Raw genomic sequence first — 13,747 nt, forward strand, 5'->3', positions numbered from 1 at the left:
TTTTCTATTCTACTCTATTCATTTTCTATTCTATTCTGTTCTGTTCTATTTATTTTCTATTCTATTCTATTTATTTTCTATTCTATTCTATTCTGTTCTGTTCTATTCTATTCTTATTCTATTTATTTTCTATTCTATTCTATTCTATTCTATTCTATTCTATTCTATTCTATTCTATTCTATTCAGTATGGCACAACAAGAAGAAGAATGCTATTTTCTAAACGGCTCTGAAATATTTTTGTACATATAAAAAAATATATTAAATAGGAATAAATAATAAATCAGTCTTCTTCAACTGGTGCTCTGTAGATACTTTGAACTAGAATTGCGAGAGTTGGAGCCTAAGAGATCGGCAGTGCATTACATTGAAAAAGCCCGATCAGAGTCGTCCCCTTCGTTGCCCATGATCCTGCCGACAAAGGGCGATTTTGGGATGAACCCCGTTTTCCGGATTAAATCCTCTGTCCATCCCACTCGTAAGGAAAAGACTCCCGACGAATAACGTGTCTCTCCGTGCAGACGGAACCACTAAAGAACCAGGCCGTCAGTATCTCCCCACACAAGCAACCCAACGACGCCCCGCCCACCAGCGAGAGAACAGATCCAAGGCCGAACCAACCCGTCCGGTAAAGGAGGGAGTTACGTCGTGACGTGGTGACGTCATTTGACGGAAGCTCAGGCGGCAGCGCTGGACTGAGGCTGTGGGTCACCCTCGGGGAGGTAGGTGGGGGGGGGGTCCTTTGGGAGGAGGTTCTTTTTCAGTGGGGGGGGGACTGAGGGGGAATGACAGGATGCCCTTAGTTCTGGGGGGAGGGGAGCAGTGGGCGATTGTGAGGGGAGCGATCTGGTCTCTGTCCGCGGGATGCAATGGTTGTGTGAAGGGGCTTTTGATGCTGGCGTTCTTCCAACTGAATGCTTAGGTCTCTTGCCCTCTTAATCCGTGTTGTTTGGTTAAAAAGGGGAGGAAAAGAGAGGATTTTATCGGTGTGAGGTTGGGGAAGCTGGACATTGTGGTGATGGTGGTGGTGGGGGGAGCAGATTTTTCCTTGCGATCATACCTGGGTCATCATTGAAAGGAGGGGACTCTTCGTCAGCATTTTCGAGAGGGCAGGCATTTTGAGGGAAAGATTATTTTATATTTGCTCTTATTATTGTATATGGGGCTTTATTTCTTACGATCAAGGAGTATTTGGGGATTGGATGATCATGGGAGGCAGTTGGTGAAGGAGGAATATTGGATAGCTTTTCCTTCCTCTTCTTTACCATAATTGTGAAGAATATATGCCAGGAGTGGGTGGGTGGGTAGGCAAGAGGTACTAGCAGCTTTCTGACATTCATTTGATGATTTGATGGGGCAGGATCTGAAATATAAATAAATTGAAAATAATACTAATTTGATAGGAAGGAATGACTGTTTCTCAAAAATCATTGTGTCATTCTTTCTCCCCCCCCCTCCCATTACTAAAGACAGAAATGTTAATTATATGTGGGATTTGGAAAAGGTTTGGTTATGCAGCAGAGGATAATATATGAATAAAAATATCATTGATTCATTGCAGACGTGTTATCAGATCTAGGCTGCACAAATCTGGATGGCCATTAGACAGCAGCAAAGAATCTGTTTCTTTTTCTACCATCTAGTGATAATGTGGAATTTTATAACCTAAATCTCTAGCTTTAGGATTGTTGATTATTTATTACCCTGATTTTTAATCTAATTGCTAGATCTTTCTGGTTTTGTTAATATGTTATATTAACTAAACATTTTTCAATCATGATGATAATAATTTGCTTTTTAAATCTCTTTTAGATTGGATAATGGCTTTCGTTGTGTTTTTTTACAAGGCTTCTTATTCTGTGTTTGCCAGCCTGCAATATAATGAGCAGGAGGTTGGAAATGTAGTTTTGTTCCTTGTGGTGTCCAGTTAACTTTGAGTGGTAGCTTGCATGTATCATTTTTAATGCAAAATACACTATCACACATACATTAAAACTTATTGTGCATCCTATCGTCTAAAAAGAGGAAGTACAAATCTTTTGAAAACTTCAGGTTCTACAGATTCTCAGGTGGATAATATAATTCTGTTTATTGACATGCTTAATTCACTAATAGGAAGCATAGTAAGGCATTCTACAAAGTGTTTTGTGTTAGAAATTAATAAGTGATGCTTTATAGATAGAGAACAATGCATTTTGGTTGATGGGAATTCAAATATTTCATAGATTTGCTTAGACTTATTTCTGTTTGCTTAGCATTTTCATGTCTATAAGCATATAATTAGTGCCTCTGCATTTTATGACCTTTATTGGAAATGCCACAATACCAAGTATTCTTTGCTTCCATAGATCACTAGTCTATGATCTCTGGATATGGTGTGTTCTTTACTGAAAATTGAATTTGGAATCCTTAGGCTACAGGTGAATCTGCTGCAGTATGATAGGGGCGAAAAAAAGCTCCTTCACTGAAATAGCTGTCAACTATAAATCGCCAATAGTGTTTCTAAGACAGAAGATACTGTTTAATGTTATAGGGTTATAGTGTCAAGGCTGAATGATTAATCTCAGAAACAATTAACTACAGATGAACTACCTAAATTGGGATTATTTGAATGGCATATAAGATGCATTAACAGTACATAGAAGTCACTAGTAATGGTAATGTTATATTGCAGTTTCTAAGAATTGAAATAATTATAGATATATGGATATTTACACATTCCAAATGCGGAATAGCACATTAAGATCGGATATGGCAGTCTTTTGGAAATTGTTGGTTAGACTTGATATTGAGGGTAAACTGAGCATGCCAGAAAATGAGACTCTTAATGGACATAGCCACGAACAAAACAGTCATTTAATAGATAGTAAACTAGTGATATAGAAGTTGCTCACTACTATCCCTCTGGCCTTCCAATTCTTTGTTCCCCTAATTAACATAAAGCCTACTCAGCATTTTTATTTCCTAAGAATATCATGATAATTTGTCATTATTAAAGTCATAACATAAGTTAAACAGTTTTTACCCTTCTTCAAGAGTAATTTGTAAAATTTCAAATCTGAAGTTAATTCAGATGTATAGACCCCAGAAAGGATTTAACTTATCTTAATGTTTTTCCCCCCTTAAGGTATATGAAGATTCTCATCCTAGTTTGATTGGCTTCTTTTTTTCACCATGGGTGAGCTCTTTCGAAGTGAGGAAATGACCCTTGCGCAACTTTTCCTTCAGTCTGAAGCAGCGTACTGCTGTGTCAGTGAATTGGGAGAACTTGGGAAGGTCCAGTTTCGAGATGTACGTATTTGCTTTGTTCATTAATATAGTTATTATGCTCCAAAAACATGATTTTGTGCTCAGAATTTTTGTTTCTTTCAAGAGCATTAATGGGATATCTTTCAATTAAGTACGTGAGGATTCAGACCTATGATTGATAACAGCTATACTTGATAAGGTTCACTTTTTAAAGTTAATCTTACTAAAGATTGTACAGTAGCAAAAACTAATACAAACAAAAAAAATAGAATAAAAGCTGAAAAAAAGAAAAAAGACAAAGAACAGAAATAACAGAAAAGAAATAAAAATAAAAATATAACAAAGAAAAAAAATATAAAGAAGTGATCCCCTTCTTCATCACAACAGGTATAAACAATTTTAATAATTTATCACCTCCTCATAAAATACAACAAATGATCTTTCTGTATCCCATCCATACAAATCCATAAAACTTTGCCATTTCAGTCCTGATGTTAGCAAAAGTCCATTAAAAATTACCAGAGATAACAACATATCTCTTTTAATCTTGATCAAATGTACTAAATCTATATTCCTTTTACTTTTAACAATCTTGATCTTTAATTTCTTCAAATTATGTCCTAGAAATTGATTTTATTTATTTATTTTGTCCCATCTCACACATTCTTTAAAGTTTTAACAAGCCTCTTTTGTAAATCCAAAACAGCAAACTTATCCAGGTCATTGTTTTGTCTATTTCTTTTAATTATTAAGATACCGATTTCTTTTGTACAATATGTCAGCGGAATGTCTTTTTTTATATCTTTCTTGTAATCTGTCATTTTGAAACTCTTTTTGAAATAAGGCTCAGTCTTATCAGGTAATACTTGTTTCTTTTCCTGCATCTTTTAAATGCAGTCTATAGAGGCAGATGCTCTTAAAACTGACTTCTGAGTCCATTGTTCAAAAATATCCATTAATGTGTTCAATGTTAAAATATTTTACTTCATTCTGTATTAGTAAATTGAGTTTGTTTTCCTTTAGTATTTAGTTCTTTTTTGTCTGTCTAGTGTCCAATGTTTAAAGTTCTGTCTTATTTTTAAAAAATAATTCAAAGGAAAGCATTTTTCCACAGGAAGGAGTCTTTGTAATTAATTCCAAAACCTTATTTCAAATTTATCTGGACCCCTAATCCTTTGACTCAACCTAGCAAGACAGAATGGCTCAGCCATGGTAGACATGCTCCTAAATCCTTCCCTTAAATGTAGCCATTTTATAGGATCTAGGTAGCATGTATTTTCAAAAAGCAGCCTCTGCTCTGTGGAACACATTTCCCCTTCAGGTTTGGCATTCTTCCATCCTACTAGCCTTCTGAAAAGTATTTTAGACTTGACTTTTCCTTCAAGCACTGGGATAGGGTGAGGTGGATGAGAGGAATTAACAAAGTAGTACATGTAGATGCTCAATTTTGGTGCCAGGTTTTTAATGTTTTTGGCTACATACATATATACATGCATACATGCATACATTGTTTTAATTGTTAATTGAGAGCTGCCCAGAATTTGATATAAGATGGGCAACTGTATAAATGTTTTACATAAATAAACAAATCTATTTACAACTTTTAAAATCAAAGTCTTAATTAACTTTTTGGTGTTTTCAATTAAAAAAAAAGTTCTTATGCTCATAATTAAAAATTTCTTTCATTAAGGATTGAAAGAAGACTCATCACATATTTTCAGATTTGTTCTTCCTGAAAATTCTAGTAGCAGAAAAGTAGTTAATAAGCAATTTCCAGATAAGATTAGAAAAGGAAGTATTGCAAATTGGTGTTCTTTTAAAAGTGCCAACTGCTTTTAAAAGTTAAACCGTTTGAGCAAGATGACTATTTTCTTGTCTCTCAATGCTCAAAACCTGCCAGAATCCGCTCTCTTGTAGCTTCCTGAGGTGAAACCGTATGAGCACTTGTAAGCAATCTGCTGTCCTCTCTTTGTCTAGAAAGGTGTGAAGAGCCACTCTATCACCGGCTTCTTTGCTGCAATCATTGGTTCTGCTTTTTATGGCCCTGTCTTCAGTCCGCCATTTTGTCCTCTGAAAGTTCAAGGGTCAGATTGTTGAACTAGTTTCTGAAGTGAAGTTAGAGGCAGAGAGTGACAGTCTATTCATGTTTCTGCATATACTAGTATATGCCATTATAATTACATGCATTTATTGACAGCTAAACCCTGATGTGAATGTGTTCCAACGTAAATTTGTTAACGAAGTCCGAAGATGTGAAGAGATGGACAGGAAGCTCAGTATGTCATTGTTTTCTTTTACTTATACTCTTTGTATAGGTTTATAAGAGTAAATTAGGTTCTACATGTATATTTGTATATACGCTAGATTCACACTTAGTGCCAGTTCTGATTTTTGAATACAGGTGGATCTCACTTAACAACCATTCAAACTTACAGTGGTACTGAATTAATGGCACTTATGATGCTTAAGTTAACTTAACTCATGCTTAACTCATACTTAAATTGGCAAGCATACACACGGTCATGTGATTGTGGTGTCTTGCTTACAATTATGTCATCGCAGTATCATGTCATGTGATGGCCATTTGTGACCTTCTTTTCTGGCTTCCTATAAGCAGTGTCAATGGATAATATGACAGGAGGTCACAAATGGTAATCATGTGACATCCTCGCTTAACACTTGTGATTTACTTAACTATGGCAACCAGAAGTGCCAGAATTTATATTACTAAATGGTTCAGTTATATTTTATGATCACATTACTTACATTAAATTTGATTCCAATTACTGACATTAAATGAGGATTACCTGTGAATTAAAATTAACTGGGTTCATAGATAATGTTAATTTATAAGCTATTTTTTATTTTAAAAAATGGCAGAGTTAGCCTAACACACTAAGCCAAAAATAGACAAATCTTATTTTATCGTAGCCTATGGTGTATCTTAAATAAAATACCCCTTTCACAATAGACTATTTTTTGTGCTTATTCATTTTTTGGATCAAGTTGATACAACATATTGAGACCCACTCTGTTACATTGATTAGCAACCATTTGCCTGGTATCTTGAACATCTTTATAAATATTGCCAGCTGCTTCCTGTTTTACTGCATTTAATTTAAAAAAAAACAAAAAATAGAATGGAGAAATTGTGTATGTTCCTCTCCCTACTTTATATTTCTATATCTCTGTGATATCTTCTGTAGAGGCTGTGGAAAAAGGCCTAGGAGTATAGGAGTCTCTTTGTGCTTGCTCTATGTGTTGACAGAATTAACCTCAAACTAACCCTTTGATTTAGGGCTAATAAGATGAGGAACAAAAGAAAAGGTAGATAACTCTTTTACCAAATTTGATTACAAATATATATTAAAGCATAATTTTTCCATAATCCAGATTTGAATAACACAGAGCTGAGTAAATGCCTTGAAGGTCTGTTATGCAGCTACCAAAGGCTATTGGAAATTCTTATAAATTGTATTTTTAATGTGACAAGAATGTTCAGTAACTATATGACTAGAAAGTATTCAGTAGCTATATTTAATTATAACTCAGTTTAAACAAATATAAAAACAGGCTTTTCTTTAGTCCCCCAGCTTTTGGGATTGTGATCTCTACATACTTGCAAAGTATGAATATGGTCCTTGCCTGGAAAAAGAAGTGCATCCTGTACTACGATAACATGCTAGTTAAAATAGTGAATTTAATTATTTATTTTCTAACTTTTGTTCAGGAACTCAAGGTGACATTGTACAAATATAAGTAAAGAGTATACAGTTTTGAATTTTAATATTTGCCCCTTTGTATATCTTTTTTTTTAATGGAATGAGATATCTGGAGAATGGAGGAATAAATTGAAATTATGGATTTGGATTTGGGAATCATTGATTCATTTGTTTTCTGATACAAACTGCATATCTTCAATCATAATGCCACTCTGACTCTTTTTCAGGATTTGTGGAAAAAGAAATTAAGAAGGCCAACATTCCCCTCACAGACACTGGAGAGAATCCAGAAGTACCATTTCCTCGAGACATGATTGACTTGGAGGTAAATACATTATGTAAAGTGTTGTATGGTGACAATGCAAAACTAATTTTTCTGCAGTGGGATATAAAAAGGAATTATCAATACCATGCTTCCCCCTGGTATTAATATAAGCTTCTTCTAAGTGAATAGCTTAGAAAAAAATGTAAAATACAATATTTTTCCTTAGTTTTGAACTGCTTTCTCTCAAGAGCAAATTCCTTGAGTATTGATTTTAGTGAATAGCTATGGTAAATTTGGATACTATACACTTAGCTATAAGTATTCTGCTTTTCATTACCAAATACATAAAGCCACAAATATATTTTCAATAAAGGCTACAACATCATAAATAGCAAGGCTTTGATAATAAAACTAAACAGATTGTTATAGCATAGAAACAAGTTGTATACTATGCTAATATACGAAAAATGAGGAAAATAAAAAGATTTCATGATATGTTCCAGTGAAAATTGGCACTTGGGTATAAAAATTTATATCACATCATAGGGAAATGCATGTGCATATTGACCCAGATTAATTCTAGGACCCGAATGTACCCTTATTTCCTACTTTTTGTGACATACCCATATCAGCTCTTTTTCCATTCCCTGTATCTTATTTTCTGCCTTGTTACCTCCTTCAATTTTTTGTTACAATATAGTGATTCAGCGCTGATTGCTCATAAACCATCAAAGCCTCTTTTTTGTTTCCCTGATAGTATTTCATATTTCTGTTACTCCTTTCTATCAGAATGTGAGTGTGTAGCAAAGGCAAATAGAAAAAGCAAATAGGCCAAGGAGCAGCTTAGAATTGAGAGATCATTCTAGTTCACTTTTGTGAGATGCAGGATTTTTTTTGCCAAAAGAGATAGGTAAATAGTTACCATTAAGCCTCTTATGAAATACTGGTGCTTTGATATTGAATTATGTGTTTGTGTGAATATTAGCATTTGGAGGAGGCAGGGAGAAGTATTTCAAATGTTAAAATTCTGGGTTGATTAAGAAAAATAGCGGATGAAAGATACAATTTGGATAATACAAGTCTTTGAATTACAACCCTAACTGGGACCAGAATTTCTATTGCTGAGCAAAGTGGTAATTAAGCACATCATCATGTGATATGCTGCTGATTAGCTATGGTAGTTCCTGCAGTCCTGGTTGTGGATGTTAAACAAGGACTGTATGGTCGCTAGCTGAAGTCATTAGACAGGGTAGCTAGCAAAGTATAGGGTGGACAAAAGGTTAGAGGTAGGTGAAGAGATAGGGGGGTGGGGGAATGAAGCAGAAACAATTCACACAGGATAAGATTACATAAACTGTGGGACACTACTAGTGTCATAAATTAGTACAGCTGCCAAGCATCCACATTTTGATTACATAATTGTGGTAGCACCACAATAGCTGGAGCTTCAAGGAATGTTTCTAATTATCATTCATTCAGTGATGTTGTAACAAATGGCCTTTAAATGTATTGATGTAACTGGAGGACTACCTGTATCTGATTCAGAACTATAACGTGGAGAATATGTATTAATTAACAGTATACATTTTCAACAGAACTTCAACAAAATTTAAGCAAGATTGATTCCCATGTATATATCACAGCATAACAGTAACGGTTCCCCTCGCACATATGTGCTAGTCGTTCCTGACTCTAGGGGATGGTGCTCATCTCCATTTCTAAGCTGAAGAGCCAGCACTGTCCGAAGATGTCTCCGTGGTCATGTGGCTGGCATGACTAAATGCCAAAGGTGCCCGGAACGCTGTTACCTTCCCACCAAAGATGATCCCTATTTCTCTACATGCATTTTTTACGTGCTTTCAAACTGCTAGGTTGGCAGAAGCTGGAACAAGTAACGGGAGCTCACCCTGTTATGCGGCACTAGGGATTCGAACCGTTGAACTGCTGACCTTTTGATTGACAAACTCAGCGTCTTAGCCACTGAGCCACCGCGTCCCTTTATATCACAGCATAGCAAGTATAAAAAATTATAGTTTGATTTCTAAGGGACCTAAATGTTTATAAACATTTATAAATTAAAAGCACAAAAATTAAGAAGCACAAAAACTAAGTTTTTCCCCCATCTTTTTTCTTTTTTTCTTTCCTTTTTTCTGTTTTCAGTCATTGTTGACAAATTTGCTTTGTCTATCTTTTTCTTTTTTCCATATGCACAAATAATAAGTAACAATACATAGGAGCCCTTAATATTAAGTAAAAAGCCACGATAGAAAGAGAAACAGTTGTAACATATTTTGATGCAATTTTGATGTAGTTATACACATTCAGTTACCAATCATTTGTTCAGCAATTGTCAAACTTACGACAGTGCTGAAAAAAACGAGTGGTTCTCAAAGTTCCAGCTGTCACAGCAGTCCATACTCAAATGGTTGCAATCTGGGTACTTGGCATTTGGCTTCCATTTACAGTGATTGAAGTGTCTTTTGGTCTTATGATTGTGATTTGCAATCTTCTGTGTCAGCTTCCCACAAGCAAAGTCAATGGCAAAGTCAGCAGGGAAGGTTGCAAATAGGTCTGGTAAGTCACTCACATCTTGCCTGCCTAGCAAAAGTCACCAAGGTCCTGCTGCGCCTTGAGGGCCACTTGCACATTTCCCCATATGTGGCAGGAGCTGGTTGCACTTATGCTGCATCTTACAGGGCATCATACATCTTCCCCAACTTGGCAATAGCCATACCTGGTTTCTCCATGCACCACATGTTACCTTCCTGCTGGCCTGCTTCCTGTAAGCCATCTGCTACTCGTTTAATAATCCACAGTCGTCGCTTAACAATGGCAATGGGAAGTGCTGGGATTGCCTTCATTAAGTAGTGTGATCATTTATTGTTGCACTTTTTGATTGCATTGCTTAGTGATGGAATTTCCAATCCCAATTACTATTGTTAGCTGAGGACTATGTGTATTCACTTTTGGATGCAAAACTAATAATTTTATTCTTATTGATATTGCCAGATGAAATCATAGTTAATAATGATACAATACTATGTATGTATGTATGTATGTATGTATGTATGTATGTATATGTGTGTGTGTATACATACATACATATATAGCCTAAATCAAGGGATTCTCAAACATTTTGGTGTCAGGATCTCATAATTTGTATATAAATAATATAAAATGTACAGTTATTGAATTTTATATTGAGGCCTATGCTGCAGCATTTATATTGAGGCTAGTGTCTGTCCAACACTGCATCATGATTCTTCATTGAAGTTTACATTAATTGCACACTGAAAAAATAAACATGTCTGAAGTATATTGATAATTGCTTTACTTTTTCTTGTTTCCTCCACTATCACTTTCTAGGCAAACTTTGAGAAAATAGAGAATGAGCTCAAAGAGATCAACACCAACCAGGAAGCCCTGAAAAGAAATTTCCTAGAGCTAACAGAGTTGAAATTCATACTCCGAAAAACTCAACAATTTTTTGATGAGGTCAGAATATCGGAATGTTTTCAATTCTTATCATCTGGGCCAGCCCATCATAACCCACTGTTTTCCTTCTTACAAATGCCTACTTAAGTTGCAATTTGGGTTGGCCGCTCTATTTGCTTCTGAGGAGTTCTTGCAAACTGTTTTTCATCATTCATGAAAATTTGGGAATTGGTCATAGAAAAATCTGTTTGTACTCCTAGTTTCTAGGACATCTTTCAGGCACACAAGGATTTAGAATATCTCTAAGCATGTTTTACAGTTAGGTAGAAAAGAGAGCTTACAGAAGTACAGACATAAAGTGCTATATTTTTAGAGCACAATATTAAAGCAGAAGTGATTGAATATTCTTATATGTCTAAACCAGGGAAAGACAATCGCCTTCTATGCTTTTCTCCCACATTTCTTATGCTCCTTGACTATTGATTTTACTGTCTCAAGCAGTTAACAGTAAAATTATAATCCAAGAATTGTGAAGAACAACACATTACTTATCATTGCTGTGAGCCATAATTTTACTGGCCTGAGGTCAGTAAAATTATAATCCAAGAATTGTGAAGAACAACACATTACCTGTCATTGCTATAAGCCACAATTTTAATGGCCTGAGGTCCTAAACTTACTTATCTGGAGCATTTTTCTTCCAAATCTAGATTAAGGAATTGATTGAGATTTTTGCAGTCTTGTTTGGCTTCAGGAAAAAATAAAAGGGAGGAATTTAAGAAATCTGTATCTACAAATATCTTCATTGCAAAAAATAATTTAAGTCAAAACTTTCCTATTCAGAAATCCTGTTACTGGGCTATACCTTGTTTCAGGTATGCATTTAGATTTAGGTTGTTCAGTTGTAATGTTTCAGTTTACAAACATATAAAAACGTTTTTTTTGGGTGCATTTTCAGTAATTACTTGAATATGCTAAAGATATGAAATCTAATGCAGTGCTCCAAACAAGAAGAAATTTGTTGTGTAAACAGAATGATTTATATATCTTTTTAAAAAAAGTATTTGCAATATGGCTGCTTTCATTTGCTTTGTGAATAATGATGTGGTGAATCTATACAATAATGGTTCTGGGTGCCTAACTTCAGATGTTGAATATCAGCTTGCAGATTGTGGTTTTGGAGTTATTGACTTCTGTGTACACATGCAAGTAAATATTTAATTTTTATGACTGCCACCATGACAAGAAAGGTCAACTACTGTTTTTAAAACAAAAGTTTAGTTATATCAGTTATGTAATGTCTTTTGAAAAGGTGGTGCTTGGAAAAGCATCCAACCTTGGTGGAACATGTGCTTGTCCAATTTTTCTTTGTCTTGTCAACATGCATGTATTTGATCTTTTTGAGTTGCTTAAGAGCTAATTTAAAGAACATTTGAATCCAGGTTATATTGGACAACATCAGCTGTGAATATTAACTTTAAATCATGTGATTATTTTTATATTAGTCTTGCATATAATGACAGTTCTATTTCCTTTTCAGTAGATTGTCCAGTACCATGCTGAATATTCTCTGAGGTTTTTTCTCTTGGGCGTGACTGGTAAAATGATTTTCCCCCCAAGGGCAAATGAAAATTAACTATGTAATTTAGATCCTTGCAGTTTGCTCAGAATACTGGCTTGAATTTTATCAACATAAAATTCATAACATATCAATGATGTGAAACAGCCTGTGCTGGACATTCTTACATGAAGACAATTTCTTCTAAAGCACATCGCCGATTTTTTATATATGTGATATCTTTTTTAATGCAAGAACTACCCTAATTTAAATCCCAATACATTTTAAAGTGGTACAGTCCTGACACATTGATGTATTTATACTGTTATTTGTACGAATTGGGCTTTTTAGCTTCGTACTTTAAATAGCATGTGGTGGTCAATAGTATCACTAAAGGGAAAAAAAATGTCTATATCTGGAACTATTTTAAACAGACTGATCACTGTGGATTCCATATATTGTGTTATATATAACTTTACATTGAGTTGTAGCCTTTATAGTTATGAGTTATTTCATGATCATTCTTTGAAAAGCTTTACATAACCAGCTAGCAGCACTCCAAATTTAGGGTGTGTTTTTAAGGTGGCATGGTCTAGTTGTTCCATCTTCCTTTTTTTAACCACACTGATTGCTGCATTCAACATTTTGAAGACTTTATAAATCTTTTGGGAGATATTTTTAAAATATTTGTTGTTTAATGGCAAGAAATGGCTCGCAAGGCTTGCAGACTTTGATTTAGCTGAGGTGGAGCTATAGGAGAATTTGTACCTCACTGAATGAAAATGTTTGCTCTGCCGGTGTAGCCATTTGTTGCATGTCAAAAAAGAACACAATGATTTTGATTCTATTAACTGCTAGTCATTTTCTCATTCTTCATATCTTTATCTTGTAAAGAGCACAGTGAGAACTGGAATAATATCTCGGAATGTATAAACCATAAGTGTTCAGAATAGACTGAAACAAGACTGGAAAAGTAATGGTTAATGGCATGCAGTTCCCATTTCTTTCCTCTGATTTCTTTTTTTTTTTTTTTTCATTATGTCCCATCTTTAGTTCTCATTTGCATCTGTCATTTCTTCCTTCTCTCGGTGATCCTTGCTGCGGGTGCTGGAAACTGTGAAAATATGTCTCCTGCTTTATGTGTTCTGCCAGAAGGATCTTGACTTGCTTCTCCTATATAGTTGCTTATGAATAATGATCATAAATTGGGTTTACTTTCCACTGTTTTGAAAATTTATGAAACAAAAAAAAATGTTTCTTGCTTTAGCAGAGGAGATACATAATTCTTACGGAAGGGCACTTGGGAATACTACCTTCCCGCCTTTAAAAATAAACTATTCCATTAAAGGTGGGTAGTATTAAAGTAGCATTTCGGTTCTGATTTTAAAATGTCAGAATTGAGCCTCCCTGCTATTTGTTAACTTTTCTTTGGAAAGGCTTCTTGAAACACAATAATGACTATAATAATTTTTATTTCAAATTCAATTCAAGATTTTTCATTTGAGCATGTACGTTTGTA

At 34.8% G+C, this 13,747-nt stretch overlaps 1 protein-coding gene across 19 annotated transcripts in view; it reads left to right on the plus strand.

Annotated features, from left to right (window-relative positions):
- Positions 1–310: 310 nt before the first annotated feature.
- Positions 311–13,747, plus strand: part of ATP6V0A1 (ATPase H+ transporting V0 subunit a1) — a 58,010-nt gene continuing 44,573 nt past the window's right edge. For 6 of the 19 annotated variants that reach the window (XM_034415681.2, XM_034415684.2, XM_034415686.2 and 3 more), the window contains exons 1-5: positions 567–721; positions 3,127–3,290; positions 5,446–5,524; positions 7,198–7,295; positions 10,602–10,730. In XM_034415681.2, coding sequence (XP_034271572.1) covers positions 3,174–3,290; positions 5,446–5,524; positions 7,198–7,295; positions 10,602–10,730 — 423 coding nt within the window. In that variant the 5' untranslated portion in view covers positions 567–721; positions 3,127–3,173. Of the gene's footprint in view, positions 922–3,126; positions 3,291–5,445; positions 5,525–7,197; positions 7,296–10,601; positions 10,731–13,747 lie in introns of all 19 variants that reach the window. The other 13 variants (XM_034415685.2, XM_087892116.1, XM_034415688.2 and 10 more) reach the window with 6 other exon arrangements.

Source organism: Pantherophis guttatus, chromosome 4, assembly GCF_059756535.1.
Source record: "Pantherophis guttatus breed Tessera chromosome 4, ASM5975653v1, whole genome shotgun sequence".
Lineage (NCBI taxonomy): Eukaryota > Metazoa > Chordata > Lepidosauria > Squamata > Colubridae > Pantherophis > Pantherophis guttatus.